Consider the following 27,792-nt stretch of genomic DNA (forward strand, 5'->3'; position numbering starts at 1 on the left):
CAGAGTAGTTGCTGATAAAAATACCAAAGTAATACTAAAAATTAAAATTTTTATCTTCAACTTGTAAGTATCATGAATTTTTATTATTATTAATTATTATACACATGACATTGTTGATTGTTGAAGAGGAAGGGAACATATCATTCTGATTGGTTTTTAAAAAAAACATAAAAATTCATTTGCGTGTATGAAAAATAAATATAATAATAAAAATATGATCTAGTAAATATATTTCCTGTTATTTGAATAAAAATTCTTCCTAGTTGTCTATTTGTTGAATTACCTTCAAGGTAAAATTGTTAAGTAATGCAGTGGTGTCTTATTGTGTTGATTTAAAAAAAAAAAATAATGAAAAGAAAAAAACACAAAGTGAATAATTGAATTGAAACAAGTAGTCAAGTCATCTGATATTATCACCATATTTTAAACAAGGCAATGAAAAATTGTACATTGCAATCATGAAGATTAAAATCATTGTTGTATTTTTTATTTTTAATATGAATTGAAAAATGAAAAGATGGATCAAGTGCCAACTGGTTCATATGAACTAAATGTACATGTCTTGGCCCAGTTTTATTCATTTTTTTTTCATTTTTTTTTTGGAGAAAATAACAAGTTTTAAATGAAAATTCAAGTTGTGTCCATTTGGTGCTGACGTTGTTGGAATTAATTTAAAAAAATTATTATTTTTGGCTTTTATTTTTATTTGATATTTTTATTGTTATGTAAGATGATCAAAGTGCCATTGAGGGTGGTCAAAAAATTTTAATGTCGCGGTTGAAAAAAAACCAGCATCGCAATAGTAATTTTACTTGCGAAGCATGACGCTTTGGTAGATTTATTATTCTACAACACATACATGGACATTTGGAATATTACATTGGTCATATGAACAATGTGAAAATAAAAATATATATTAAATTTTTTTTTTACTTGTGACTTGTAACACCTATATATTTTTTTATTTATGTTGAAAATAAAAATGCAGTTAAATGAATAAAATTAAAAAAAAAAAAAAAAAAGTAAATAAGATGGAAATATATTTTTACTAATGCAAAATAAAAAAACCGACAGGAACTTGGTTATAGCATCGTAAATATATTTTTAGAATCCATAACATTACTGTGATTTTAAAATATATATTTTTTAAAAAACTACGCATTTCTAAAAAGGAGATTTTTTTTCTAACAAATTTTCTATAGATAATAATTGTTTGTAAGAGTTAAGAGTTTAAATTCATTTGAGATATTAAATAAAATACACAGGTTGTAGGTGGTTTCATGCCCTACAAGAATATATAAACTTTTTTAAATTTATCACACACACACACATTGATATTTGGTGTTAAAGTGTCTGGAGTGAGTAAAAAAAATTCTCTAGGTTTCGCCAAACGAAACGAGCTCGAGACCGTAGTGGCAAAAAAAGAAATAAAAAAGTTTAAAAAAAAATTCTTTAAATTGGTTTTTAAAAAAATAAACCATGTTTATTTTGGTTTTTAAAAATTCATTTTATTATCAAGCTTAACTAGATGCGACTTTAAAAAATGTAATTTTTTTTATTTCGTTTGTTGCAAATTATTTTTTCTGGCATTAGTACAACAAATGTATTTTAACAATTTAACATGGTCACACCGGTAAACCGCAAAAATAAAATATATATAAAAAGGTTAAAGTAGAAAAAGAAGAAAAAAAAAAAAATGTATATATTCGCGTTTAAAATGTAAATACGTATCATCCATTTGGAATAACATATTTTCTCACGGAATAAATGAAACACAAATCTCTTGGTGGAGAAATCGTGACGCAATGGACAAAGTCTTTAAGGATCACGTAGAATAAACGTGAAGAAGAATAAAAGGGATAATACGCGTTTGTTTAAATATTAAATATTTAAATAACAAGTTAATCTATGTCACAATAATAATCCACGAAAGTCTTCTTATCAGCACTGATAACAGCTTGTTTCTATTATATTTTTTTTCTAATATTCTTAGCTAAAAAAAAAAAATATTTCTAAGCATAATTTACATGAAATTATTTTTCTAATATTTAAACAACACTTCAATATAATTATCCTACAAATTTTAAAATTTAATTTCAATTATTTTATTCTATATTTTATTCTAAACAAAAAAAAAGTCCTGCAGCAGTAAAAGAGTCAAATGCATATCGTTAAATAAAAATGAATAAATAAATTCACTCACCACATGCTTGACAACGTTTGTTGCCAAATTTCTCGGTTCATCATATGTTCCATTTTGCTGTAACAATAAAAAAAAAAAAAATAAATTAAACAATAAATAAATAACCTTATAATAAAAAGAAAAAAAAAAAAAAATTTTGTGAATTTTTTTTATGAATATTTGTTTAAATATTGAAATAAAAACAATAATAAACAATGGTAATATTTAACAATAAATGTATGAATGATAACTAAATAATAACTATTATGACAATTTTATTATTTATTATTATTATTATTATTAATAATAGATTTTTATTAAAAATAAAAAATAATATATGTGTAATATAATAATGGCACACGTACGTAAAAATGCATCTACCGTATTTTAAACCAATGAATGAATTATTGTTTAAATAATTCTGTTCAATGATACCTCATTCTTAAGTTGTAATAGATCTTGAAGATTCCCGTTATTATTTGCATCAAAGTAACCGGCATAATGACAGCAACGGGCACCAAGCCAGGCCCGGGAAAAAGAGGAGTTGCCACTGGTATTCGTCATACCACAACTTCCTTATATTATTATTTAAATTTTTGTATTATTTAATTTAAAAAAAAAAAAATTTTTACATTTTTAAATATTACCCTGTTTTTATTTAAATTGTAATTTTTATTTCATTATTTAAATTCATTAAACACCAATACAAAAATAAACAGATACAACAAATAACATATTGATGTGAATCTTTTTTTTTTTTTTTGATTTTATTGATACACAAGATGATGTGTATATATAATTGCATCAAAACACACTCTCGCCTTTCACCGTTAATCTTGTGTATCTTAATCGCAGACTAATTCAGTCCTCCCCATACCTCAACCCCCCTTCATGATCATATCATAGCCTGGGGCACGCGTCAATCGCCCACGTTGATAAACAACTTGGGTGGCACCCTGTATACAACAATAATTTTAATATCATATTTCACTGTAAATAAAAAATTTAATAGATCAAAAAAAGAAAAAAAAAATTAGTACACCACTGTTTTTTAAAAATATTTTTATATTAATTATAAAAATTAATATAATTTCATATATATTTTCAGATATTTTTATATATTTTTGTAGCAATTGCTTATTTTTCTTTGAGAAATGAAAAAAAAAAGATAAAAATTATTGTTGATATTTAAGATTTAAAAAATAAATAAAATATAATAATAATAAATCTTGAAGATTTAATCACGACCTAGGTCAACTTGGGAAGAGTGCCCTCGAGGTGCCGCGCCCGGTCTGACACTGCTGCTTCCCGGGTCTCGTGGTATTGAGGACCTCTTGGGGGTGGTTGGGTGGTTGGGTGGTTGGGAAAATGAATATATACACATTCGAATAAAGGACGAGGGGATCATTTAGGACATGTTACTATGGTTACTGACGTCACTGTCATCAGCGCACGCATCTTTTATTTATTTTATTTTTTTTAACCCGCCAAATCTCGTTTTTTTTTCAACTATTGTAAATCATAATTAATTTTTTTTTTTATTTTATATATAAGGGCTGGTTTTTTTATATTTATATATTATAATTGAATAATAAAATAGTTGAATGTATATTGTTTAATTTGAAACAAACAAGTATTTTTAAAAAATTTTTTTAATATTATTTTTTGTTTTTTTATAATGACCTGTTTTTTTTTTTTTTATAAATTTTATATTAGGTCATTTTTATATTCACTTTTTTGCCTTTATTATTTTTATTATTATTTTTTGTATTTATGTAAAAATTAATATTCCATTTCGTTCTTAACTTTTTATGCATTTTAGTAGTTTTTTTTTTATTACTTTTTGTGGAGATCTTTATTCTTCTTGACTTTTATTTTTTTGTTAATTTAATTTGACTTTAAAAGGATAATATATATTTTTTTATTATTTTAGTAACCTTTTGATCTGTTTGAGGGGATAATATCCTCGTCAAGGATGTCAAGTTTTTTTTTAAATTTCAATATTTAAACTATCTTCATTAAGATATATTTTTAATTATGAAATATGTATTTTTTAATTTAAAAATCAGAGAAATAATTATGTAATTATTTAAAAATTAAATGATGATAATTTTTATGGTTTTTTATTTTCATCTATTTTAGTCTTATTAATTTTTTTTGTCTGTCATAAAATTAATGTCGTTCGTTTTTATATCGAACTTTCATATATCAAAATAATTAAATATTATAATTCAAAATTCAAAATGATTAATTTAATTTTCAATAAAAAAAAGTTATCTACTATCATGAATGAGTTATCTAGATGAATGAAAATAATAGCATCAAAAAAACTGAAAAAAATAAAAAAAGATAGTATTTTTTTATTTACCCATGTTGACATGCATACATACCCAATATTTATCTATTTTTATTTTATTTTTTAAACATATTATTTTGCCTTTTTTTCAAGTTCACTGTCACTCGATATTTTTGCTTTATCCTTGTACATAAAAATTTAATTAAAAGCTTCAATTTAATAAAAATTAATTTGCATCATAAATCTTAAAAAAAAAAATCATAGTTATTTTTTATTTTTTTCAAATTATCAAGTAATTTTCAAATTTATATTGTAATTTTCTAAATTTTTTACAACAGCTATTTTTAATGATCAATTTTAATTTTATATTTTAATTTTATTCACAAAGTATATATGTGTTTAATGATCATGATCTAATACTTTATATTTGTATTATTGGTGAATGTCTTGGTATGATGGCTTAATGACTTAACCGCAAAATGCCCCAAGCAAGGACTTACGTAAGTGTGGAACATTAAGACTATCCTTTTTTTTTCATTTATTTGTTCCATCATTTAGAAAAAAATAATTTTTTTTCTCATATTATATTCATTTTGTATAGTAAATTTTTTATCTTTGTATTTCCTATGATATGAAGTAACAATATTTCATGATCTCACACTGACGGGAAATGACGAATGTACTTGAATTATTTATTCTTTTTTTTTTTACTTATAAACTGTCATTGATATAAATATCTTAAAATTTCAAGTAAAAATAAGAAAACAAAATGACACTATTAAATATATTTTATCATTGGGTTTTTTTAAATTTTAATCTAGTTGGATAAAAAGAAGCGACATTATCTTGCTAATTTTATGGAAATAATTTTGTTTTTTTTTATTTAATTTATGACAGAGCAGAAAATTGATAAGACTAAAATAGATAAAAATAAAAAAAATACATAAAAATGTAGATTACCATTTAATTTTTAAATAAATTAAAAATAGGAAAAAAAAAAAACGTTTATTTTTATATAAATTCAAAGTTAACTAAAAATAGTTTGTTAATTTCTTTTGTAAAATTTATATACTTGAAATTTTTTTAAGGAGTGTAATGCTGAATATAAATAAATTTTATGGATTAAATTTTTTTAATAAGCTAGAAACTATCAACTATTTTTGGTGATGATGATGATGAGATAAATAAATTTTCTATGAATATAATAACATGACATCGATTTGATGTTTATATTTGGATTAATTTTATCTATGATCGACAATACATGGCTGAAACCAGATGGCTTGAAAAAAATTCTGTCTAATTTCTGACTCGTTTTTTGTTATGAATAATTATTTAGAGCTTTTATTACTCAAAAATTTAACATTTATTTTATCATTTTAATGATAAATAAAATTTTAGTATACGTTAAAATAATTTGAATAAAAAAATTAATATATATGAATGCGACAGGATGAGGAGAGAAAAATATATATATATTTTTTTTGTTTAGAATATTTATTGTTGAGGTGTCGACAGTCTCACCTACAAAACCGCAAATAAAACTTCCGCATGCAGTGCGAGAATCAAGGCATAACGTTGACTTTTGTCTGGAAAAATTTGCTTCCTGGTTCTCGACAAGCATCTGCATTTTTTAATATAAAGGACTTTTTTTCCATTTCGAAATAGAAAAAAATACCATAGAAAATTTCCTGCTAATAATTTATGACGTTAAAAATTATTATTAATATTTTGATAAATAACTCACCGAAAAAAATTGAAAATCCATTGGAATAATCTTCATTGCATGTTATTTTTATTAAAAATATTTAATGAATGATTGAATTTTTAATTTTCGAAATTATTTCGATTTCGACAGTATCATTTCGACGTTCGAACGAATCGCGAGTCAAGTGGCAACTAGAAAATATATAGGTGGTGTATTTTAGAAGTCGGGAGAGAAATTTACATATTGAAGTAGTTGAATATACCAAGAGGGTTGGGAGGGAGAGGATTTGCGCATGCGTTAAATCCTCTTCCTCTTTTTTCTTTGCAAATTTTTATTATTTTTATTTTTTGACTATTTTTTTATTTGTGTCTTATCTTATTTATCATTTTTTTTTTTTCGCAATTCAACTGTCAAATTCAAGTTGCTTTTTCACACAATACCGATGACAGACGAGCTAATAATTGCCTTATAACGATTGTCCCTGACGTTAATAAAACATGTCTAAAAAAAATATATATTTATTTGTTTCTTTTTTTTTTTTAATCTATCACACAAATCGTTGAACTGCAAACTCATTTATTTCCACATCGACAGTTGTCATTATTATTAGATTGAAATTATTTTTGATTCAAATAACTGATATAAATTATTTTTTTTTTATTTAATAAAAAATTTATTTCTTCAATTTATATGCTGACCGGTTTATTCGCGATTCAATCAGTCGACCTTGATTCTCATCGACACTTTGTTACATTGAAATACCACTGATGAATATATAAACACACGCATCTTGTTTTTTAAATTAAAATAAATAAAAAAACAAAAAAAAAAAAAATCATCAATAAAAATTTTGTCAATATAAAATAAATATATCAAAATAAAAGTGCTAATATAATGGATATTTACAAAAAGAAAACAGCCAAAATGTATATTTAAAAATTAAAAGGAAATAAAAAAAATAAAATTTAACAAAAAAAAATTCCATAGATATTCATAAATATTTTTGGCTCTAAACGCATGTTGATTTTTGAGATGATAAGTGGTCCTCTGAGGATGAGGTTTAAAAAAGACATTTAAAAAAAATATTTAGAGCCTTTCGACACTTTAACAGGCACACCTTATATTAGTTGAGAGATTTAATTTTTTTTTTTAAAAACAAATTTCAATTATGTTGTATAGGATAATATCTTTCAACAATTTTTATTTAACAAATTAATTTATTTTTAATTTATTCTGAGGTGAGCTTTTTTTTTAAATAAGCAATTTATTTTCAAGATGAACGATTGACGTTGTATCAACAATTTAAATTTAGATCTCAAAGTGCATGGTGTCCTGGTATGTACATTCTACTCAAAATAAGGCTCACTAAAACCCCTCCAATATCAAAATAAAATAATAAAAATAAACAAATAATATATTATAAATTTAAAAATGATAATTTAATTAATTTTTATGCATAAAAAAATATAATAATTAATTTAAATTTAGATCGACAGTTGTATTTCAAAAAAGAAAAATCAAATATTTATGTCTGACCCTTTTTATCGTTTCACATTTTAAATTAAGACATATTTATTATACAAATATTTAAAAAATATTTACACTGTAAATAAAATTTAAAATAAAAAAAAAAATAAAGTAAAAAATATAGTTTGCATTAATTAAAGGTCATTTGAAAATCCATTAGAACTTTAATCAATAAAACTTCCATTTGCCTTTGATGATAAATTCCAGTTTACGTCGATTAATTCGTTCCCATTTCCAGTTTCATCTTCTATCCACTTTTAATACACTCGATGTACTCTAAATGCATTTACGATTGATATCGATTAAATAAAAATAAATTTAAATAATCATAAAACAAAATTAAAAAAGTAATATTATAAAAAAAGATGAAAGCAAAAAAAAAAGATTTACTGAATGATCAAAATAAATCATTGTATTTAATTTATAATTAAAAAAACCTTTTGATATTTAATTATGATTTTTTTTTTTTTAAATGAATAGATAGTTGTAATTTAACGTCATACTACTTGACGTAATTTCTTATTTATATTACAAAAAAAAAAATTAAATAGTTGACTTTGAGTTTTGTAATAAAATGTCACAAACAACTCATTAAGTTAATTTAATTCACCTTCAATCATACTCAACACCGTTTACTTAATAACAGCAAAAATATTAAATAAATATAAAGAAATAATTAATAAATAAATTATAATAATTTATATTAATTTTATTTTTTAAATTAATATTTTCTTCTGAAAGTAAAATTATATTTGATTGCAAAATTGATAATTAGAGCTTGTTATTGTTTCGAAAAAAAAAAAAGTGAAACATCGGAAGTCAATTAAATAATTTTTATTATTAGATGTTAATATGAATTAACTCTTTGTCTTATTGATTTTAATTTTCGATATATCTACTATGAATTGTATTGAGTCTTATCTTGATGTGTTTGATATATGCTTGACCCAAATGAACATAGAAACTAACGCAATGTCATTTGATGATTGCAAAGTGTTTAGTTTAAAATAAAAAAAAAAAAGAGAAATGGCAGGATGATGACTAGAATTGTGAAAATAATAGGTGTGTCAGGGGTTGTATATTTATTTGTATACACACATCCACATTTTAACTAATATATCTAGTCGGAGAATGTGGAACGACCACGCCTGTAATTCTTTTTTTATCCCTTGTCCAATTTTTGGACAAGTCGTAAATAAAATTAAAAAAGAATAAACATTCTTGTCTGGAAGAGTATATTTTTTTTTCATTCATTCATTTATTGTCTATTTATTTTTGGGTAATAATATTTATGTTATTGTAGACTTACTGTACTTTGATGATTTGGACTTGGAGTTGGACTTGATGTATCTGATGATGATGCATCACTTGTACCTGGATTTTGCGAATTTATATTTGCATTTCCAACTGATGGAAATGTTCGTGATGGATCTGCTTGCCATTGTTTATGTATTTGTTGTGATGTATCACGAAATCTAGCTCCCTGAAAATTAAATAAGAAAATTTTAAATAAATTATATTCAAAAAATATAATATACTTGGTATTTTTTAAATATTACAAAATAAATATAATATACTAATGGATTGATAAAAAAATAAAAAATAATCCATAAATTACAATCACCAATTTAACCATGGTCTAGAAAATTTTTTCATCATAATAACCCTCTTATCTTTTAACTTCATAAAAACCTTCCTTATTTTTTTTTTTTACTTTTTATTTTTTCTCTAGAATTTCCAATATATTACGAAAGTTTGATTTAATTATTATCAGTTGATAAAAATAGAAATAAAAACAAGATAATAATGAAATTAAAAAATTTTAAATATCGAGTTCAGAGACCTTAAAAAGAGACAAAAAAAATAAAATAAATTATAATCATCGCGTGCAAGTTTTTAAATTCAGTTGAAAACGCCTCGAGAAGTCAGCACATGCACAGTAATTTTGATTATGCAATTCTGGTGTAATAACAATTAGCATTAAAATGACAACGCTTGTCTTATGACTCTCAACATCCTTAAAATTTTTTTTTTTTTTTTCTTTTAATATTTTTTTATCATCGGTGAGTAAAATAAATTTGTAATTTGTTTATATTTTTTCTACACAATAATTTATTAATTCAAAATAAATTAAATATTGTGTGATAAAAAAAATAGAGAAAATAACATTATTAATTTATTGTTAGATACTAAATGTTAGATATAAAAAAAAAAAAAAATTATCACATAGAAATAATAATAAATTAAAAGAAAGTATAAATAATATTGTTGTTAAAAATTGTGCAATATACATGGTGGGTTTGTTTGTGGTTTGTCGACTGATTCAACCGGATTTTACTATGTGATTTTTTTTTTTTTCAATTACAGAAATACATATTTTCAAACACATGATACGTGTCTATTTATATCATAAATAATTTTTTTTTTATTTTCATATATTACAAGTGATTTATAATAAAATTTGTTTGCTGCATATCAGGATATACCCCCATCTGTTTAAAAGATGTTTTAAAAATAATTTAAAATTTCAACGGAAGTACACGTGCTTTTTTTAAAAAAAAATAATCAAAAAAATTTAATTATCAAGTTACCTCATCGAATAGATCATCCAATTCTTTTGAGGATATTTTAGTCTTCATACCGGCATCTTTGAAGCCATCAAGATAAATAAATTCGTAAACATTAAAATATAATTTTAATAATATTAATTTATTTTTTCACACATCCTAAAATTTTATAATCAAACTTTTTAGTTTAAATTATTATGCATCAGTGCATCAACTGACATTGATTTGCATGTATCAAACCAGATCAATTTAAATTCATAAAACAATTTTTAAAAGAAAAAATACAATTAAAATTCTCCAAAGATTTAATTGAAAAATTACTCAATTACTTTGAGACATTTTGAATTATTTTCAAGGTCAATTCACATATACACACTTCCGTTATTTAACCCAATTAATTTTTTTTCAATAAAAGTATAATTTCCTCTTTTTTTTCAGTATAAAATTTTTATATTTGATGGTAAAAATATCACGTTTAAATTACCGCGGGAATAGTATATCCACAAATACGTGACTATTGACTAATTGAACATAGTCAATGTTATTTCTCGATCACAACAACTATTTTATTTTTTAAAATTAATCCAACAGTTTGTTAAAAAAAAATAAAAAAATTAAACCCACTCTTGTAAATCTTTATCCATCACTTAATCTCGATTTATTCAGCATGATTTCGATTAGATCGACAAAACCCTCGATAATTTATATAAAAAAAATTATAAATATCATAAAAAATAAAAAAATTTGTGAATAGTCTTTATATGTATATAAAATGTTTAAAATAAAAAAAATTTATACATTGGTTTATTCAAAGGGTTCACCAGAGGGTCACTGTCGCGATAAACAAAACCGATAACAATCTTGCTTTTTGACTCTTCTTGAATGTTGCAAGAAATAACAATGATCTGGCATCACGATTTGTTGTTAATATTGTCCTTGAATAATTTATTTATTTACTCATAATAATAATAAATAAATAAATAAATACTTTTGTAATTTAATAATAATTATTTATAAAATATATTACACAAAAAATTTACTTGAACTTTTTCTTTTTTCTTTTCATTTAATTAATTTATTTATTATAAATTATTAATAAATTATTTTTAATATTATTTAGTATTATTAGAGAGTTATTAAAGTTTAGTTTGTACTGTTGAACAAACGCAAACCGACTGTCAGACAAGAAGAGTCGTTACAGCTGCGCGTGTGTGTACCACCTCAACCTCAGGGTCGGATGGTTATTGCGTCTGTTACTCTCTCACATAGAACATACGCACAAATAATAATTATATATGTATAAAATAATGTCGTTGAATTCATCATTATTTTATTTCTCAAAAAAAAAATTTTTTTTTAATTTAAAATAAAGCTATAAATTGATATAAATTAATCTACGATAAATATAATTTAAAATGAAAGGAAAAAAATTATTTATAAACAATGATAAGTGTTTAATAATTGAAAAAAAAAATTGAGTAAGTTTGCAATAATGAATGTATTTTTTTTTATAGAATATTTTTTTATATATATAAATTTATTGTTTGATGTTTCCGATACTTTGTAAAGCTGCTGATGATTATGACGATGCAAAATCTTTTTTTTTATTTTTTGCAATTCGTTGTGGCAGTAAGTTTTAATAAAAATAATGTATATAAAAAATACTAGAGTGGGGCTAAAAAGAGAATATGTATTATCGTCTATAAAGTAACTTTAAACATATACACATTATGAGTTATAAAAATAAAAAAAATAAAATGATTCTTGCTATTGCGTAACTGATCGAATCGCGTGTGCATACTCATATCTAAAAATAAAAAAAAAAAAAAAAAGAATAATACACATTTATTCACGTGGTATCGTGGGATAAATAAATTGCAATTTATTTTATTATAAAATACACTTGTTAAAAATCAACTTGTAAAAAAGCACAAATTGATTAGAGAAATAATAAAAATTTAAAAAAAAAAATCACAATTTCTATATGGAAAAGTAAAAAGAGGAAAAAAAAAAAATGATTATTTATTTATTTAATTAATAATCATTTGTCGGATCTTTTTGTAAATTTACTATTTGATTGAAGTTGTTTGATAATCACTTGAATTATTATCACTGTAAATTTTATATTTTTATTATTATTTTAATCACTTTTATATTTCAAATGGCTTTATCAGTTTTATGATGATAATAATAAATATTTATTATTTTATCAATTGAGGTTGTCTATTTTTTTATTGATATCATAATAAAAATTTCAGACGTAATTTTATTATTATTGCAATGTAAAATTAACAGAATGGACTTTGAATATTTTTATTTATTGCAAAATTCAAGAAATTTACGATAAATAAATTATGGTATTTAAGAAATGCGCATATACAGGTGGAATTATAAATAACAATAAAATGTATAATTTTTAATTTACAAATTTTGTAATATATAATTTATTTATAAACTTTAAATAAAATTTTATGACAGATTTCATTACAAATTTTCATAGAAATTTAAAACGAAACGGTTTTTATTGTTTGTTTTGAATTTTTTGTACTTTGTCCTCTGGTTATTTTATATTTTACGTTTAAAAACAAGAGAGAGATGGTTATATTGTTTAAAAAAAAAAAAACGACAAGTTTCTAAAAAAAATTATTACGCATGGGTAAATGATACTGGATTTCTAGTTTGCGAGAAACGAGCAAAAGAGGAAATAACCCTTTTGCTCAAAGCCGACAAGTAAACATACATTTACCAGACCCTTTTATTATGTTTTTTTTTTTTTTTATCATAAAACACATGGTTCTTTGTCTTGTCAAATTTTTTTTTTTCCCCAACAAGCTCGACAAAAAATAAAAAATCATTTTTTTGACGAGATAAAAATTGTAGAAAAAAAAATAAAATTTTCATACCTGAATTATTTGAATTTTTTTTTAAAAATATTAAAAATATTTTTGAATAAATATTTTTTCATTATTCATCACCTACAGGTATACATATTAAAATAAAATAAATATAAATATTTGAAAAAAAAAAAATTGAGTACTTTGCAAAGTGCAGAAGAAAAAGAATAAAATAAAAAAAAAAATAAAAATATGAATTTGTTATCAGTATATGCGGTCATAAAATCGGGTCGCTTCCAAGAACGTGTTTGTTATCGAGTACGTGTAATTTTTATGCATATATGCACACGAGTATATGATGTGTCAGAGAAAACTAAAGAAATAAAATATATTTTATGCACCTATATGCAAAAATATAAAAATGAAAAATATTTATGTGTGTGTCCACAATCCACATGTGTACTTAGGCCGGCGGGCTCAACTGGCAAAATGCATATTGCAAAGACGTATTTATTTATTTATTTGTTTATTTATTTATTTATTTATTTATTTATTTGTTAATATATATGTACAACACATAGATATATAAACAAATGTGAGGCGTGGGCGAATGCCATTATATACAACTTGGAGGTTTTAATGACCCACGGCTAAAAAATACGACGATGAAATCAAAAACAGCATTTGTCTATTGAAAGTTACACATATGACATGTCGTACAAGATTCCTCATAAATCATAAAAAAAAATTTTAAATAAAAAAAAATTATATACATTTTGTAATATTATTTTAAAATGTGTTTGAAAATTTTTTAAAATTAAGAAAAAAATAAAAAATTTAAATAAGCAAATAAATTTTGTATAAACAAAAGATAACAAAAAAAAAATACCGTTAATTACCTGTGCTCAAGTTGTTTGTACTTAATCTTAGAAAAAAAAAAATAAATATATATTGTAAATCGAGTTTTTATTGTATTTTTTTTATACAAGAGAATTTTTTTTTAAATTTTTTATTCACCAGGAATTTTAGTGATGAAGATTAGCACACGAAGTAAACGTGTGACTAGTGAAATGAAAAGAAAAAAAAAAATAAAATAGGAAAAGATAATAGAAATGAAAATGAAAAAAGAATTTTAAAAAAATTCGCACCTCTTGCGGGTATGTACTTTCACTTCCGCCTGACGATAAGACAAGAGGACAATTTGAAAAACTGTATTTATTTTTTCAATCTGTATATAAGATACAGCAGCTGATGTCTTGGCATGTTCATGTTTTTTTTTCTACAGAGAAAATCGAGTAACAATGAGACCATAGATGACCATAGATGTTGTTACGAACGACTTTAAATACAAGTGAATCATTGGCTAATCCAAAAGCCAATAAGTATAAAATTACCCATACATATAAAAACATTTATAAAATATACACATTGACAATATATTTTTAATGTATGTTAAATATATGTATTCATCTGTATGCCTCTAGCCATTGAACAAGATATTCAACAAATAAAATAAATATATACACCTTCTCTTCCTCCCACGTATTTGATCTATCGCGAGTCTAGTTTAATGCAAAATTTCATATAATACATAATACAAATAAAACGGTGCTTTATATATTTCGTATTTAACAATTTTATTTTTTTAAACAATATATTTGTCTCTTTGCTTGAATTATTTTAAACATTTACAAGAGAAACAAAAATGAGTAAAATTATTTAAAAAATTTTCTTATCCTTCAATGAAATTTACCTTTTTTTTTTATATAAAATATACTCGACTGGATTTATTGCCCACGCAGATTATTCAACTGAATGGATATATCGATATTCATTTAAAATATAAATTGAATTTATTTTAATCAACACCCACGTGTATCTTAAGAATTCAAGACTGTTTGATTAATCACAGCAACGTTTATGAATTTTTTCTTCCGGAAGAAAATTATATTTAAAATTTAATTAAAAACTGTTGGATGAGTTGATCATTCGCGAAGTTAATGAAAGCATCAATGACACTGTATATAAATTAAACAAACACACCCTGTGGCAAATCAATTTTATTCAAATAACATTTTTATGATCTTTTAACATCCAGGTTTTATACACACAAGTATAAATTAAATGGCAATTTACTTGTGATCATCTTGTCGTTAAAATGTCGTAGCATATATAGTAGCAAATTTTTCAAGTGATGAAATAACTTCCTGATTAAATTAAATGAAAAAATTATAAATAAAACAATAAATAAATAAAATATAAAAATTCCAATGACGTTGAATTATCAGATAAAAGTGTGTTAAATTTACAAATTCAGCAAAATCATCAGCTGATTGTAAATGAAAAATAATAATAAGCTAAAAACTGCAAATTGGCATTGCTAAATAACATATATGTAAGACAAAAACCTTCAGGTTATAGTCAATGAAGCAAAAAAAAATAAAAAAAAAGAGGTGTGCCTCGTAATAATAAAATAAAAATAAATGAAAAATGTTAATTATTTAATTATATACAGTTGAGGATGTAAAAAAAATAAAAGTAAATGATGATGATTCTGTGTGTCCACATGAGATCTTGAATGTATTTGTTGGTTGTACCATTTACAAAGTCAAAAGAGATAAAATTAGAGGAGAATAATATAAAAAAAAATAAGTAGATTAAAAGGGATGAAAAATACTGAGAAGAGAAGATGACTATTCTTGATCTTGTAATGGCATTGGTAGTTTGAGAATTTAGCAAAGTGGCCTTGAAGATTTTAGCTAGTAAGAGAAAGATAATAAAAAAAATAAAAATCTTTCATTCTTCAAGCAGTCTTTACTCTCTTCTCTGATGTATTATATTTGTGTATATAAGTATACCTAACACATACAAAATATCTACCACTAAAATTGCTCAACGAAATTCGAGAAGTCCACACGAGAGGTTCAAACTCTTTTTTATTTTTTTATTCTTGAAACAATTTTTTTTTTTTTTTTTTTTTCATCAGGTAAAACGACGAGCATGAAAGTGCACTCGAGACTTTGCCTTTGGCTTGAAAAAAAAAAAATTTATGAATGTTGAAAATACACCAAAAGTAATATATATAAAAAAAAAAAGGAAAATTTTTTAAACTTGGAAAATAATAAAATTAAATGTTTAAAAAAAGATGTTTATATTGTAATAAAAATATATATTTTTAATTTAATTTTTATTTTTAGAAATTTATATATTTTTTAAGTTGAATTTTTAAATATAAAATTGATAGAAATTTTTTTTTTTTTTTGGCCATTAGCCAAGAATTTTTTTTTTTTATAAAATTAAAATAAGTAATCATAGTATTAGTGCACTTTGTGATATGAAAATAAAAGGGGTAAATTTATTTACAAACACACACGCAATGGCTATTGCCTATATACAATTTAAAATCGTAATTTTTTCAAGTCAAAAATTAAACCAGTGATTATGAACAAGCAAAAAAGGATAATTAAGGTTCAAAATGATTGTGGAAAAAAAACGATTTTTTTTGCTTTTTGAATATAAAAATATTCAACACACATATTATTAAAGTATACATGTCTTTATTTGATTCTGACATTAGCTACTGTATATTTTCATTATTTTAAATTAACCCAAAGCGAAAAAGTGAAATAAAAAATTATACTCTTATTTTCTTTTTAAATTTTTTTTTCCACCACAAATTCATCGTGACTGGTCGAGTACTCACTTTGTTGACATAATAACATACTTGAATTTATTTGATACAGGGTGGCCTTTTTTTTTTATAATATAAAATTTTATTTAATTTTTGATTTCTTAATTATTTTTTTTTTATTCTTCATACTCATGTCGTTTTATTTAATTTTTAAAAATACTTAAACTCTACAGAAATTTAAAAAATGCTTGAATAATTTTTATATATAGTAAGGATTAATATAAAAATCATATTTTTTATTTATTTTTATTTTTTCGTTTAATTGTGTTAATGTTTCTATAAAATCATCCAAAATTTTAGTGCAAAAAGGAAAATGATTTTTTTATAAATTGAATAATCATAAAAATATAAATATTAAAATTATAAATATAATAACAACAATAAAAGTGTTGATGATAAATTTATGCTGATATATTTTTGAGTTTTAAAAACGTCTGTCAACTTGTACCTGACGCGTTCTTATCTAATCGTGCTCAATGAAGGCAACAAAAAAAAAACTTATCGAAGTCACATTAATATTTTTGTTTATTTTTTTTCTTTACGACCATGAATGCATCATCACGACGCAAAATACTACATAATCGAAAGAATGAAAGGAAAAAATTTTTTTAAAAAAAAAGGTAATAAAATCAAACGATAAGAGAAAATATATATTGTACATACAAAAAAGATAATGAAAAAAAAAAAATATAATATAACTTTAAATTCCTTGAAATTTTATTTATACATTTAATCCTTTGAGTAAGCATTATACCAGGTTATATATATGAAAGGGTTTTTTGTACTTAATATTTAGTTGTTGTACGGTGACTTACTCGTGAATTTACAGCATGACGAAAATAATAATAAAAAATAACAAAAAAATTTAAAAGAGTTGAAATGGCGCGAGTGTATTATCGTTGTCGGTGCAACAAGAAAGACGAAGTGGAATATATATATATATTTATAAAACAAATCTTTAAATAAAGAAAAAAAAAATGGTATAAAAAAAAAATGGTATACCTCGGTTGTATAGCCATGATCGTTCATCTTGCCGTCACCTCTGAAACCACATTACCACCCTTGAATTGATCTCGATCTTACGGAATTCCTGTATTCACCTCCGGGTATTTTATAAACCTCCAAGAATATTTCATTCGGTCAAGGTCATCGTATACTTATTTTATCTCACTTGAAAAAATTTAAAAAATCATTCTCAATTTTATCAAACACCAACTAACACTGTGCGCAGAATATATATTTTTTTTTCATTAACATTTAACACATGATAAACACGAAAAAAATAGTATTAAAAATAATTGAGCACTTGATTTAATTTTTAAATTAAATTCTGTTAATTTAATAATATTAAACACTTTTGTTGTACTTTTATTTTTATTCAAATAATTTAATTTGTTATTGATTAGGATTATTGATTTTTTGTTATGTAATTTTGAAAATCTTTTTGCAGTAGTTTGGAGTAATTGATAATATTAATTTTAGTTATTATAAGATTGTTTTTTATTTGTGATATTATTGGTAATTATTGATGGTTAATATATTACACGACACATCGATAGTTTTAACGTCCAGTCAGTATGAACGCTCTTCGCGGACTGGATTCGTTGAGAAGTGTTTGCACATGAGAGCCGGCTTGAGCGAAAAAAAATAAAAAGAAAGAACAACGTTTTCTATACCAGATATATTAAATAAATTAAAAATTTAAACTAAAATTTAAAACAATAAAAATTATTACAAGAAATTAATAGTATTTCTTGTAATATCAATTTCGAAATCGAAATTTCGAAAAAAGAAAAAAAAAAAAAAATACAAAATTAATACTTGTATAATGAAAAAAATAAAAATAAAAATTATCAAAATAATTTTTAATAATACATTTATTTAAATAAATTTTTATTCATCTAATTTATTTGAATTTTTATTTATTATTTTGGATAAGATCAGTAATACCGTTTGATTTTGCGTTAACAAGAATAAAACTGTATGAAGGTTGCACCTGGACAAAAGTAATGTATAAAAATTCGTGCTACTGTATGGCTAGTTTACCAAGTTTTTTTAAATATAATTTAATGCTATTTTATATATACAAACGAGAAAAATAGTAGTACAAAATTACTGCACTTGTATAAGCTGTAAAAATGTGTGAGGTAAACAACTTGTCCAGGTATGGTATTCTTCCTCATTTCTAATGCCACCAATGTGAATTTTTATATATAAAATATAAAAAAGTTTAATAAAAAATACAAGCTGGTATAGAATCATTGGTGAATAAGGATGCAATACATATAGCAATCTACACTGAAATACACTGGTACATTACTTATATACCACGAACCGAGAAAAATAGTCAAGTCGCTAGGCGGTCGATGCACTTCAACTTGATTTCAAAAGGTATTGCTTGATACTAAACAAAGTCAAGGGCATTTAATCTTACAATTGACTCCACCCTTTTCTTCACTACTGTCACTACATTATAAAAAAAATCATCTTGTAAAAAAACAACAAAAAAAGAAAGAGTTATCTTGTAGAAAAAAATCAAGACTCTTTGACATGTCGCTTGTGTATATGCAAGGACACGAACATCTTGAATCTCAGATGAATAAAAAAAATAAATAAATAAAAAAAATTCAAGCTCTATTTACTCCAGGTGGAAGGTCAAGGCTTCTAATTTTTTTATTTTATTTATTTTCTCCTCTCGAGAATTCTCCAAAAAGTCATGCTGAAAAAAAAAAATGAAAAAAAAATTTCACCAAATATAATAAAAACGTCCTTGTAAAGAATAGAAGAAAAAAAAAAATAGACAAATTAATTTTATGATAATTTATGCAAAAATTATCATGTGTCAATTACAGTTAAATAAATTTTTCTTAAATAAAAAAATCAAATATACTATTTAAATAGAATATAAGATTTTTAAATAATTAAATTTGAAAAGAAAAATATATTTGTTATTTAAAAAACACGCATCAAAGAGAGAAAATAATCATATAAAAATTTAAATTAATAATGATTTTCTTTGATGAGTGTTTGTTTGACAAATAAATTATTATTTTATTACTTATGCCAAAGCTGTCATCAAATTGGAAAATACTGTTACACTGGTAGAAAACACAGTGTATGTCATTTGAAAAACATAAAATATCTTGATGATATTCTGTTTGTCTCATCAATGTACAATATACAAGATTAATATTGTCATGATGTTGATTGTGTGTGTGACAAGATTAATCATCCAACTACTTTGTCATAATATTTCATGAATGTGTTGAAGAATCTGTTGAGGTTGTGCCCCAAGACATCCAACAATTGCAACAACAGTTTTAAAAATCTGTAATATTTTTTTTTTCATTTTATTTATACAAATGCAACGAGTAATTTTGTTATTTTGTTTTGTTTTTTTTTTGAATGTACTTGTATCCATATATCGCATACAATGATGCCAAAGGTAAACCAGAGGCTCGTGCTCTGTCCGGTGACTGAACCCACACCGATGTGTGTCTCTCACGCGGATATCAGCCTCGATTTTCTTTAGTTGTCCTCAAGCAATGCACGTGGGTCGCGTCCCGTTGTAAATAATATATATAAAAATAAATAATTTCAAGTACCGAGGAGAAAAATAAAAATAAAGTGAATCATGAGAAGATGAAGAAAAAAGAAAAGAAAAAAATTATCATCATCATCATCATCTTGAGACGAAGACTCAACAAGTAAATCCAAATAAATAATATTGACGTGGGACATATGACTTTCTAAATTGAAACCACGTGGTGAAATTATTAATACATCAAATTTATTTAATTTAAATATAATGTCAAAAACAAGTTCATTCAAATTATTTTATTCTCTCAAACAATATTCATTATCTTGAAAGTGTTTTTGACTTTTTATAAATAATTTTTATTTAAATTATATTATTGCTAATAAATTATTTGTTAATGTATATGAATTTTAGAATTACCTTGTCTTCGCAGGCTTTATGGCAAAAATATTTGCAGACTGTAAAAGAAAAAAAAAAAAACATTAATTAATTTTTAATAGAGATGAAAAAAAAAATTTTTTTAATTGTTAATTAATTGTGATTAATGATGATATATTTTGATAAAAGTATTCTTGTATTTTTTGCGAACATTAGTGCTCTCTGTTGAGATATATTTTTTAAATATTTGTTGGTAAAATAAATGTAAACTTTATCGACTTACCTCTGCAACACGATGCCTGTTTTATCATCGACTGGTGACACAGATGGCATGGGCGCGGTTTTTTCAATTGTTTTGTTTGAAAAATATGGCATTGTGGTTCAAAATCAGTCTGAAATTAAATAAAAAAATTACATTAGTATTAAATTTTTAATTAAAAAAACTAGCGACAATAAATTATGCCAGTCAGACAACAGTATAAATTTAAATATCAAAAGAAAAAATAAATAAAACACTGTGACCCTAAAAAATAAAAAAAGAAAAATGTTAGTCGTGATATAGCTATATATCCAAACTACTTGTTATAATAAATAAAAAATAAATAAACATATAAATATGATATACACGAGTCATGTTTTAAACAGCACAGTGGGTGCCATAGTAATAATCGTTCGCGATTCATCGTGACGTTGTTGTAACGGAAGGAAATATTTTGACTTTACGAATGAGAACGTGAAATGTTAGTTTTAATATTAAGACAGCCACTGTATATCGTATATCGTACATACAATCGTGAAAGACTTTGGTATTCAAATAAAACCAACAAAAAAAAAAAAAAATAAAATAAAATTCAAAAAATAAAGTTTGGGTTGCTCCTGAGGCAAAATTTCTAGGATCTCAAGATCCGCGTCTCCGATTACACGCACGCGATCAACCTTGGGCACAAAATAAAAATAAAAATAAATAAAATCTCTTTTTCCAATAGCAATCATCGTTTATTTATTTATTTTTTTTTTAATTTGGTGTTATCGCTGCCAATTTAAAAACAAAATTTTAAACAATCCTAAAAAATTTTATGGCACATTTATTTTTAATCTAAATTAATTTAAATATCTTTGGTATTATTATTATTATTAATTTATAAATTTATTAGGCATATGTAATGAGATAAAATTATCAAAGTTAATATTGGCATAAAAATTTTCAATACATCAAATGTACAAGTAGGCGTAAACCAAATCAAAGCGTCTGGTTTTGCTCGAGTGCGTTTTTTTGAATAGAGAATGCGAGACAAGAAGACATTTCAAGTGGTTCAATATACCCTGAAGCATTATGTGTTGGAGTTTTGTGCACTCAAGCTTACAAGCATTAACAAATACCAAATATATATTCATGTGAATATAACTCGCAAAAATCATACAACCTCTTTTACTTTAAACTTTTTTCTTTTTTCGTCTGTGAAAATCATAAACTTCACCATTGACGATAAAGCTTGGATTGGCGCCCAAATTTCATACATACAATTTTAAACTCTTCAAAAAGTAATATACAAAAATACATGAACTATGAAAATTACTATGATAACTTGAGAGACCTAAAATATTTCCGGGTTAGTTTAAAAATAAAATAATGAAAATATTAAAATACAAAAAAAATTTTAAAATAAAAATATTTTTATATATTTTTTTAATTACATATTTCATATGTACTTTTTATGGTATTTTTTTTTTTTTTCAAGTTGAAAAATACAGTATTCAAAAGTCTCATTACACTTTACTCTTTAATATTTTAATATTTTTTTTTATATAAAAAAAAATTGAATGAAAAAAAAAAAAAAAAAAATTCTTGTTATGATTGTTATTGTAAACACTGTCGCGTACTAGCTGTCAGTCATTGAAATAATTCTTATGCTATTGCATCACAGAGACGAGGTCAATTGAATGATTTTTTTTTTCATTATTTTTTCTTTCAAAAATTAATAGAGGGGAAGAGAGTAAGAAACATAATAATTCACAATACAACCTACATGCGTGTTGGCATTTAGAAACAAAAAAATAAAATAAATATATATTATAAAATATTAATAAAAACAAAGTCATATTTATGATACATCATCAATTGTTCAAGGATCAGAACAATAAAAAAAAAAAAAAAAAAATTACTTGAAAAAAAAAATATCAATAGTACAAAGATTGCTGATATGTGTGTCTACACATTATAATTTGCAATTGTCGACTCGTTGAGATCAGCAAAAAAATTAAATAAATAATAATAAATCATTTTATCATGTAAATAATATATCTACAATTTATTTAGTATTTAAAATTATTTAAATAATAGGTTAATATAAATTTTACTTGAAAGAAAAATTCGATTTAAAAGAAAATTGTTGTTGATTATTGTTTTTGAAAAATTTGATTCTTTCACGGCTCTTTTTTACTTGGAGTAATTAATGAATCACAAAATTATGAATGGATATGACGTATTTCTGGTGAATGCATGTAATTTAAATAAAATAATAATTGAATAAGGCTAGTGGGTATAGTGACAACACTGCATCGGCTTGTATTTTGTGCATGGATAACCATGTGCAAGTGAATTGGGCCTTGTGTTACGTCGCTTGTTTATATACACTAACAGGGACTCATCTAATATTTATATTAAAAATATATTTAAATCTAAAAATAAAGAGAATTTTATTAAAAAAATTATTAATATTATTGTCAATAGTTTAAACTATTAACAAATGCTCTACAAAAATTAAATATTCAAAAGAAATTTCTACTTATTTTGCATTTAAATTTAAACTATAAAAAATAATTGATAAAAAAATTTGTAATATACAATATTATTAACTTATTCATAGAAAAGCCATAAAAAAAAAATATACAATAAAATAACAAAAGAAAGATAAAAAATAATTTAAAATACAAAATTGTTTTGTATAAAATAAAGGTCAAAGTAAATTTCTGTAAATGTGAAATTATTTTGCATGACCCAGTGATCTATTGTTAAATTTTATGATATATACTTTTTTTGTAAAATAATAATATTAGTCAACAATTTGAGTAATTGTATTTCATGGTAAATTAAATTTTATTTGATGACATATATATTAACATCACGATTTATTTAAAAAAGTTATTTTTTTTTTTCCAATATGTTGTTTTTAAATGTTTATTAAAAGTTAAAACATGATTATTATTTTGAGTTTAAAATAATATTATGATAAAGATATAAGAGCGTGGGTTTTGTGTTATATTTTAAGTACAAGTTTAATTTAGTATTTCTGCAATTTTCAATGTATTTCACGATGAAATGAATCGTGTGACACGATGTCGTCGTTACAAGACTATAATCTCACTCACTCTCTTATGGTTTCATTCAGCTATATCAAAAGTATCATCATATTTTATCATCTCATTGACCATGAAATATATTTATTTTAAAATAAAATAATATATATAAATTCCAGTGGCTTTCTCATAATTTTATTCAAAAAATAAAATAAATTACCACGCAGGTTATATACAATTTTCTTTTATTTTTTAATGCTACAATTTTTAACTGTTCATTTGAAATACACATTGCAATTTTTTTTTTTTTTTTAAACTTTCATTGTGAGAATTTATTTTATTTTTTAAAAACCCATTTGAGTTGTGAGTTTCTCAGTAAGTAAATTGAGAAAAGTAACTTAAAGTGTGTGGTCAATTTCTCGTAAAAATTTAAACTTTTTTTTACTTTTAATAATTTAAAATATATAAATAAATAAATAAATAATCATATAGAAAATCGGCACTTGTCAAAGAGAACTTTTTTCCACTTGTCGGCATCATAAAATTCTCAATTCTATATTTTTTTGTCTCCAAGCTATTAACTACAATTACTATTTTTTTATTCTCTTTTTTTTTTAAATATTATTTTGTAGCATTTGTCAAGGCTAATGTAATAATAATTATTACTAAAAAAAAAACCACAAAAAAAATTTCCCATTGAATGATCTGTACTAATAAAACTAAAAAAACACTTGAACTTTTTTTTATTAAATTTTTTCTGTGTGTAATAAAATGACAGATAAAAAAAAAACGCAAAAAAAAGTGTGAGACTCGACAACACAAGAGGCGTGTGTTTTAAAATATTTTATCTTTAAACGTCATAATCTTAACCCACGCATATTTACAACATCCAATACAGATTCCTCTTGAGAAAAAAAAATTTTTTACAATTTTTATTACTACCTTTAATTTAAAATTTTTTTTTTTTAAATTTATTTTATTTTTTAACAATTTATTTAAATTTTTCAACTTGTAATTTTTATTTTTAAATATATTTTATTTTTAATAACTCACCACTGAATATTAATGTTTGACATGTCAAGGGTTATAAAACCCTTTTTTCCATTGGTTGTATATATATTTTTACCTCTTGACTTTCGAGTACTTGGAGACATATTCAAACTCAATGTTAAACCGCACATACATATTCAAAATTGCAGTTAAAAAAACGAATAAAAATAAAATATAAATATTCGTAAATAACACATGCCTTAACCTTTTTGAATGAAAGTATCGTTGGGGGTCTCTATTTTCTATTATGTCTTTGTGGTATATATGAATATTTATTTATTTATTTATTTGTCTTGTTGTTGGTGAGTTTGTTGAACGGAATCACGCTTTCGTGCACAGTTAATTCACAACGTGTGTGTTCCTTGAACCGAAAAATCTATCTCACATGTTAATATAGCTCTTGATACGTTTTTTCAATTATCCTATTGATCAAAAGAATCTTTTGCAAAATATAAATACATGATAAATTTATTTATTTATATTTTTCAAATTACATTTATTAAAAAAATACTTAAAAACGTGGGTGAATGATTTTCAAGATGTTCAACATCTTGTCCATTATTTTTTAAATATTTTCGCAACCTAAAATTCTATAGTTGATATATATTATTTTTATCTAAATATATTTTTAAATAAACATTTATTCTACTTTTTTTTTTCTTCGTATTATATCACGTTATAAATACATAACGTAATTTTCATGTACCGTAAACTTGCGTGATTGAACTTGGAGTGTTAAAAAAAATTTTCAAATAAAAAAATTGTCGCGTGCGGTAATTTAACATTTATTTTTTTTTTCTCATCATTTATTGAGAACTAGTTTTTTTTTTTTATCTTGCGCAATATTTGATAGCAGTCACACCCCATTGTTGACTACTGAGGATGATGACATATACTATCAACAATGAAAATTTAAAATTAACGTAAATTATAATTTTCAAATTAATTTCATTGATAAATTAAAAAATAATTTAAATATATCCAATAAAAAAAAATTAAAAAAGAAACAATTTAATTTAAAAAAAAAATAAATTAAATATTATGAAATCTGACAGTCATATTTATGGGGAAAAAAAAATATAAAAATTAAAAAATTTATTGATTTAAATAGGACACAGCATGATGTCAAAGAATTATTTATTTTTATTATTTTTTAAAATAACTTTTATTCATCATCATGTGAATGAAAAAATTTTAACGATAAAAAAAACAAAAATATTTAATTTATTTTTCATATACGTCAAAATTAAAATCACATGTCGTTCAGCTTTCGTGAGTAATTACAATATTTGTGTTTTTTCGCTCCAGGGGCTATTTCATGCTAATGCAAAATAATAATAATTTAATATTATTTTGCTAAATGAACAACGAGTGAATACAAGTTTGATAAAATCAAGCAATGCATTTATTTTTGTTTTTTTTTTTTGCATGTATACAATATTTCGTGTTATAAATTAAATGTGAACATGAAATAAAGGGGTCAAGTCGTTATTTAATGGAACGTTAATTAATGGTTGTTAACGAGACACGCGCGAGCTCGATGTAACCAACATTTCATTGTATAAAATTGACATCCATAAAGAAAAAAAAATTATCTATAAATAAGCTACATCAAAAAGGAGAGAAAATAAAAATTAAAAATTAGCAGTAAAACTAAAATAGTATATTACACAAAATTTGATATAGGTACACATGAAAAAAATATAACTTATAGTAGCAAATTATTTTTTATTTTTCAAAGGGTGTAGTGAAAAAAAAGGGCGTGAGAATATGCATGAGTGTTGTTAACTTGTCTGAATAATCGAGTCATGTTACATAGGGAGGAACACAATTTGATATCGACTAAAAAATCTAACATCAAGTAACTTGTAAATAAAATTTGAAATAATAAAAGTAATTATTAAACACGCACAAATAAAGGGAACAAGGCAAGATGATGATCATCGTGTGTGGGTGTGGTCATGCACTTTGATGACGAGTCAAAGTTTACCCAAAATATGAGTCAATATTAACACAATTAAATTAACAAAATTCATTTGACTAATGTACTTGTAAAATTTCTACAAATTACAAAAATTTAATAACGAAAAAATAAAAAAAAAACTATCATCATAATTTGAATAAAAATAATAAAATAAATTTACAGTAATTGATGAAATAAAAAATATTAAAACAAGAAAAACAATCTCATTAAAAATCGAGAGAGTTATATAATATTTTAAGTATAATGTAAATTATAGTATCGTCAATTTCTTGAATAAATAAAATGAAGATTTATAACCAGCATATTGGTGAATATAAACGACGAGATTGATGATCAGTATGTGAAGATTGACAAAGAGTTTATGTATTGAACAATGGTACCATAGTTGGCTTTAAAAATATTCACTTGTAAATAAAACTTGCCAGTTTTAAATTGTCTCGTTATTCTCACGGTTTTAAATTGCGTTAAAATATCCAACACTTTTTGCACGATACAAAACTGATCATTTCAAACCGGATGATAAGAATATATATAAAAAAAAAAAACAATAACAAGCCAAACAAATAATTGAAAAAAAAATAAATTCAAAGAAACATAAAGGAATTTTAATAATAAATAATAATAATAAATGAATAGTTAAAATAATGATGAAAATTAGCGATTTATATTTTAGATAATAATTCGATATACGATCCGAACAAATGATGATGATGATGATTTTTATAATTTTCTTTCATCGA

The 27,792-nt window shown here is 23.3% G+C and overlaps 1 protein-coding gene across 11 annotated transcripts in view; it reads right to left on the reverse strand.

The window, feature by feature from the left end:
* LOC122860879 (tensin-1) overlaps positions 1–27,792 on the reverse strand; it is a 72,924-nt gene that overhangs the window by 18,535 nt on the left and 26,597 nt on the right. For 5 of the 11 annotated variants that reach the window (XM_044164919.1, XM_044164928.1, XM_044164927.1 and 2 more), the window contains exons 2-5: positions 21,005–21,113; positions 20,764–20,801; positions 9,023–9,196; positions 2,204–2,260 (exon numbers count right to left, since the gene is read on the reverse strand). In XM_044164919.1, coding sequence (XP_044020854.1) covers positions 2,204–2,260; positions 9,023–9,196; positions 20,764–20,801; positions 21,005–21,113 — 378 coding nt within the window. Of the gene's footprint in view, positions 1–2,203; positions 2,261–2,617; positions 3,134–6,225; positions 6,379–9,022; positions 9,197–10,304; positions 11,458–17,807; positions 17,976–20,763; positions 20,802–21,004; positions 21,114–27,792 lie in introns of those variants that run through there. The other 6 variants (XM_044164923.1, XM_044164921.1, XM_044164929.1 and 3 more) reach the window with 6 other exon arrangements.

The sequence above is a fragment of the Aphidius gifuensis genome, linkage group LG1 (assembly GCF_014905175.1).
Source record: "Aphidius gifuensis isolate YNYX2018 linkage group LG1, ASM1490517v1, whole genome shotgun sequence".
Lineage (NCBI taxonomy): Eukaryota > Metazoa > Arthropoda > Insecta > Hymenoptera > Braconidae > Aphidius > Aphidius gifuensis.